Source organism: Formica exsecta, unplaced genomic scaffold, assembly GCF_003651465.1.
Source record: "Formica exsecta isolate Colony F162 unplaced genomic scaffold, ASM365146v1 scaffold391, whole genome shotgun sequence".
NCBI lineage: Eukaryota > Metazoa > Arthropoda > Insecta > Hymenoptera > Formicidae > Formica > Formica exsecta.
In genome coordinates this window covers 383,148-389,855 of record NW_021851147.1, presented here as the reverse complement: position 1 = coordinate 389,855, position 6,708 = coordinate 383,148, and the positions used below count along the sequence as shown (strand labels likewise).

The 6,708-nt window shown below is 33.0% G+C and overlaps 1 protein-coding gene across 2 annotated transcripts in view; it reads left to right on the top strand.

The window, feature by feature from the left end:
• The window catches only part of LOC115239623, a 171,795-nt gene that overhangs the window by 105,836 nt on the left and 59,251 nt on the right, over positions 1 to 6,708 (top strand). The window contains exon 1 of one of the 2 annotated variants that reach the window (XM_029814230.1): positions 6,047 to 6,098. The exons of the other annotated variant lie outside the window; for it this stretch is intronic. Within the exon in view, the coding sequence (XP_029670090.1) occupies positions 6,064 to 6,098 (35 nt within the window). The 5' untranslated portion in view covers positions 6,047 to 6,063. Of the gene's footprint in view, positions 1 to 6,046; positions 6,099 to 6,708 lie in introns of those variants that run through there. 2 annotated transcript variants of the gene reach the window in all.

The following is a 6,708-nucleotide window of genomic DNA, read 5'->3' as shown; positions in this document are numbered from 1 at the left end:
TTTTTAAATAATATAATTATTAACTCTAAAAAAGCATAATTACAATATATATATATATAACTAGCTAGAGTAGCTAGAGCCCTTCGCGACTTTTATCCGGGATAAATGTCGAATTCGAAAAAAATGTATCTTATCCTAAAAATTAGCTTTTTCTTGCATTCCAATATATATATATATATTTATAGAAACTAGCTAGAGCCCTTCGCGACTTTTATCCGGGATAAATGTCGAATTCGAAAAAAATGTATCTTATCCTAAAAATTAGCTTTTTATTTTTTTTCTTGCATTCCATTTTCCCTTATTTAATTGTTACTGACCGCAAGCTCGTTCGCAGATGAGTTTTCCTTCCGACGAGTTTCGGGGTCGGATTTTATTAAGATAGTTCGCGTGGTCTGCATCACGATTTGCGAGGCAAGAAGGCGAATCCTTCAATTTACGCGGGAACTACCTCGTCGAGTACCCCGCCAGATTTCCGCGAATAAACTTTGCTCGTTTTTACGAAGCCGCAATCACGGCCATCTCTGACGACATCCCACAAGTTATCATTACCTTCGAGCAAACATCTTAAAATGCTTCCTTTTATTGCAAGCACTTTTCATGACTTGACGTGACTTTCTGTACTTAAGTAAAGACAATATTCTAATTGGCAAAATGCATGTTCTATATCGTAAAATATATATAAAATTATGCGATGTAGAATTTTATTTTCGGAAATAAGTATTCCAAGCGTAGAACGTTCGTAGAACGTTTTAAACTCTCTTCTCTTTAAGAAGATTAGGGGCAAGCATTAGCAAGAATAAACTATTAAAATATGTAGTTTCTATGTTTTATTCTCGGATTATTTTAAGATTTAAGAGGTTGATCCTCGTTGAAAACATAGGAAAAAATTTTCAAGCGAGAATCGCTATAATATACATTTTACCCCGCTACAGCATCATTAATAATATCACTATTTAAGAAGATGTGTACTCGCATTCTTTTTTTGAGAAGAATTATCAATATACAATGTTTTAAATAAGGTAATAATTATGACTGATACAAAAATGTTGATGCTTTAGAATTGCATGGAGTTAAACAAGTAAGAGATGAATTGTGTATAGATAAATTTGCGTTTGTTTATACGCATAAATTTTAAAAATATGTAGTTACATTTCTTGCATCCCATATACTAGTTTCTAGTTGCAACGCTTCGAATTGCACACGTTGCGTCGTGTTGCGTGAAATTAAATTCAGGAGCAAATATGATCTCGCGGAATAACTGCTGCTCGTTCATAATTTCAATGTTAACGCGATGCCCGCACGAGTAATTCATTCCGCGTTATACGAGTAAGTCATCTCACACAATTGCAAGACTGGAGAATAATAAATATATAAAGAGCGTTAAATATACACATTTGAATAACGAAATATTTGGTGATCATAAAATGCAAAAGTAATTACCCAGAAATTACTAGAAATTAGCCAGAAAAATTTCCTTCAATTTAATTATTGATTATTTGCATAATTTCAAATAATTTCTTTCCTATTTCTTTAATTATAATTAATTTAATCTTTCCCAATGGGAAGGTACGATATCATAAATATATAGAAAAATATTTAAAAAAATGTAAATATATATTTTCTACATAAATTTATTTTATTCTCCTTTTTAATCTCCAAAAGATTTTATTTCGCTTTATGGCAAACTATTTGCCTTTCGGCTCTCGCTATCGGCATCATTACCGAGCAATGAATGTTGAAATAGGAAATGTCAAAGCTGTCGTATTAATGACGTACAGGCATTTCGCAGACCGATAATACACACCACAATGTGACATTAAAGCACGCATTATGGTGACGCGAGGTGGCGATCTGGCTGGTCGAATTGGCACGCGTGTTACGATAATGCATATTAAAGTGGAGAGAATTAGAGGAAATATTGAAAAGTTTCCATTACGTAAAAAGAACGTAATATTTATTGCAAAACATTTATTACAATAATTTAAAAAAGAATCAAAGCGACATTTCCCGTCAATCCCTGAAACATGAGATTCAAAAGTTATATAATATTTTTTTAACGACGAAGAATAAATTTCAATCTTGATGATTAATTAATATAGAAAAAGTTCAAATACCATTATTTAAAAAAATCAAATAAATTTTTTATTAAAAATTTTATTCAAAGCTCTGAAACTTCCGCGCACAATTATTGGGTTATCGGACAAATTTGCGTTATTCTCTCGCTGGATGTATTTGTAATATATTTTAATATTTGTGTGATCTCGCGAAAAAAGGTCTCGGCTTTTAAAGATAGTACTTTCAAATAACAATAAATTTATTTTATTGCTTTTGAAATTGGTTTTTATTTCTCGAAATAGAAGTCGGTTAAAACATTTTCCGTGACGATCGCCTTTAATGGCGCGTGAAATTGCAGTTGGTCAGCAACAAAATATTATGTACCACTCGCTTCATTTATCGCGTTACGCTATAAAATCCTTCAGCAATAAGAAAAAAAGTTCGTGCTTAATATTGGACGTGTAATAATGACGTCTAATAATGCCAATAAAAATTTTTATATTTTCGATTTTTTAAATTTAGATTTTTGTACGTAATACCATTTTTTACATGATTTTTCTCGCTTTATAAACCTCAGCGTGGGTTTGGGACGTGGCTTTGACGCACGCAAATAAAAGTCTGCGTATTTTCGTTCATCTGCATTGTGGTTTCAAATAACGTTAGTAAAAAAAAAAAATCCTATCTGAGAATTATACTAGAAAAACATTGTTTTATATTTCAGAAAACATTAATTTTGGCAATAACACGTTATTGTAATCTTTACTGTTTATTTATCATTTTAAATAGACCCGAATCTATGTAAATGTAACTCCTCCGCTCCCTTATTTTTCAGAGTCGAATGACACAGAAACTCATTTCGTAATGTATTTTTTCACACATTTTATATGCAAAAACTCAAATTATTTTATTCGTCAAAAAATTAGAATTTTTAACGAATCTGATTAGATCTAAAAATATCAAACATTTTATTTGATCACAATTACAAGATATAAATTCAATATATGTAAAGATTTTTTTGAAAGAAAAAACTTTAAAATATATTTTGCAAATTTTTAATATTTAGTATTACACATGTAATAATTAAATATTCAATGAAAATTTGAAACTAAAGAAATAAGATCGGTAGTATTGTATTATATCAAAAATGGAGAAGAATACGAAAAAAATCATAAAACTTTGTTTCAATTGAATAATTTGCAAGTAAAAAGTCTATCAAAAAATTTATTTTTGGACAAGTAAAATTTTCGTATCTTTTTCAAAAGGGTCTTGCGTTCGAATTTATTGACTATCGATATTAGATACAAGTTCGTTGCCGATGCTCGTTTGTTAGCCGGAGCGGAGTAATCAGGGCAAGTGAATCGCTAATTAGGTCACTTTGTGCATAAGTAAGCCCTACAGCTTTGACTGGAAAATTAATTAATTGTTAACCACGCGCTTGTTTCGGGTCCAGATTTCGAACGCCTACAGTTTTTCCGTCTATGGTCCTTCCAGTGAAACTCTAATTGCGTTTTATCGTAATTTTTGTCACGCATTGAATTACTTTTCTTAATCCTTATACAGGCCGTCAAGCTTCGCCATTAACGAACAGCCGTATTAGCCTGCGAATGGATTGAGTTGGTCGACTCACGATTCCTCTTAACATAAAGCAGCCAAGTTTTAACGAGTTAATATTATAATGACACAGACAGAGTTTCTAGAATGTTACTACCTTAGCAAAACTTGTATCGTATCGGTCTCGCAGAAATTATACGAAGATTATGGACGGAAATGCATGTTTGATAGAAATTTGTAGCATTACAGTTTGCACATATTGTATATTGGAGTTCATTCAACACATATTCAAATATCCGATGTGGGTGAAACCGGACGTGAGATACGCGTACCTATATTCCAATAACACCGAAATTTTGGTATAATGTGTTCATAATAATATTTGTAAACTATATCGAATAATTAATATATGTATATATACATCGTATTATCTCGTATGCGGCAATAATATTACATTTCATTATTATGTCAGCTAGATATTATGTCAGCCATATGATTAGTAAACAAGTACTAGAACATTTTAATAAATGCGGAAGATACTTTAGAAAACATGACGTATTTTCACATATTATATTATGTACACGATTATAATATTATATTATTTATTTTGAATATTCAGACCCACCTTTCCTGGGGCGCCACCAGTCAGTCTCAAAGTAGCCTGCGGAGCAAGAGTGAGTTGGTGTTGTTGTTGAACAGGAGGAGTAGATGGTGTATGCAGAGGACGATGTGGACAGTCCTTGTGTCCAACACCGGATGAATCGCGCGATCAGATTGTATCGCAAGACAAGGGAATACGCGTATGTTTAATTAACACCGCAAGATCAGTTAGGAAACATATATAAAGAATTTATTATGTATTTATATATATTTATGTATATATATATATGTATATATATATTGTATAATATATCTCAAGTTTCTTTATGCATCCACGCTTTTGGAATGACGTTTCATCGGCGCTCGCGAAACACGCTGCGGTAACATTCCTAAACCGGAGGCTGCGATGTCGACTTGTGTGAGCTCGTCGATCTCGTGTTTTGCATACGCCAGAATGAGTCTCGCGTTTACTCTCTCCCGTTGCGTTCACTCCTGAAGTCTCTACCCTATTCATATTTAAATTTATGCTAATTCTAAATAACGCGAAGAATTTAATCTCACATGTATTAAGCATCAAACAGTACGTCTCTAGTGTTGTGATAATTTTAGATAGAGTATGCGAATGTGTTTCGAAAATTAAAAATAGAACCTAGAATTTAGTCCTTTTTTTGATATTAGATACAAGTTCGTTGCCGATGCTCGTTTGTTAGCCGGAGCGGAGTAATCAGGGCAAGTGAATCGCTAATTAGGTCACTTTGTGCATAAGTAAGCCCTACAGCTTTGACTGGAAAATTAATTAATTGTTAACCACGCGCTTGTTTCGGGTCCAGATTTCGAACGCCTACAGTTTTTCCGTCTATGGTCCTTCCAGTGAAACTCTAATTGCGTTTTATCGTAATTTTTGTCACGCATTGAATTACTTTTCTTAATCCTTATACAGGCCGTCAAGCTTCGCCATTAACGAACAGCCGTATTAGCCTGCGAATGGATTGAGTTGGTCGACTCACGATTCCTCTTAACATAAAGCAGCCAAGTTTTAACGAGTTAATATTATAATGACACAGACAGAGTTTCTAGAATGTTACTACCTTAGCAAAACTTGTATCGTATCGGTCTCGCAGAAATTATACGAAGATTATGGACGGAAATGCATGTTTGATAGAAATTTGTAGCATTACAGTTTGCACATATTGTATATTGGAGTTCATTCAACACATATTCAAATATCCGATGTGGGTGAAACCGGACGTGAGATACGCGTACCTATATTCCAATAACACCGAAATTTTGGTATAATGTGTTCATAATAATATTTGTAAACTATATCGAATAATTAATATATGTATATATACATCGTATTATCTCGTATGCGGCAATAATATTACATTTCATTATTATGTCAGCTAGATATTATGTCAGCCATATGATTAGTAAACAAGTACTAGAACATTTTAATAAATGCGGAAGATACTTTAGAAAACATGACGTATTTTCACATATTATATTATGTACACGATTATAATATAATATTATTTATTTTGAATATTATTTCGTTACATTATCATCGAGTTTCATTGTCACTCTTTTCGCAATATCATTAATTTTCCGATATTCCTATATAAGAAATAAACAACGTCGTACAGAAACAACGCGATCACCGTGATTAAAAATCGATCATCGATTACACTCCCCACGCTCTATTTCAAGTATCATGAGCCTTTTCAGGATACAGCATCATCGAGAGCGCGATGCCTCTCTACATCAACTACTTTACTATCGAACGCGGTACCGGTCTATCGAAAAAAAAAAGTTTGTGTGTGTGTATCTTTTGCAGGTCGGCCAGGCCCTTGCCATGCGATGTCGTTGCAGAGCCCCAGACTTCGACATTACAGGTCGAAACACCAAATCAGATATATGCCTTCTAAAAAAGTTTTTATTATGTGCTGTATACACATGAGAAAAGACATGCGGCTCTCTCGCTGTACCATAGTGTTCTAGTTTTTTCTTTTTTTTTTTTTTTTTTTTTTTTTTTATTTGTGAGAGATATCATGCTTATATCAAATTATTGCTAAGTACTTAGATTTTTTTAGAAATGCCAACGCGAGTGTTTGTGATGTTACTAGATCTTTGTTCGTTTTACACGATATCATTTTTTTAGAAAGATGCTTTGTATTATTTCTAAAATTTTATGTAATCAGAAGTTTTTTATAATTATTTTCTCGCGAAAATTATTCTCGCGTATTCTCGCGAAAAATCACGATCGAGCTAACACAATCGCCAACCCCGTTTGTAATTATTACACGTGCGTTATTGTGTCTACTGTACATTGTTAGAATGTTGTTCTACTTAGCTACGTTTGTATTATCTTGAATATATCTCGTTAAGTTCTTTCGATCGTATTCTCACGAAGTGGGCATAGACGAAGCGTGGTTTCGCGGCGATAAGAAGGCAGGAAGAGACACGCATCTGTATATATCAGTATTACACGCGCGCCCCATTCCT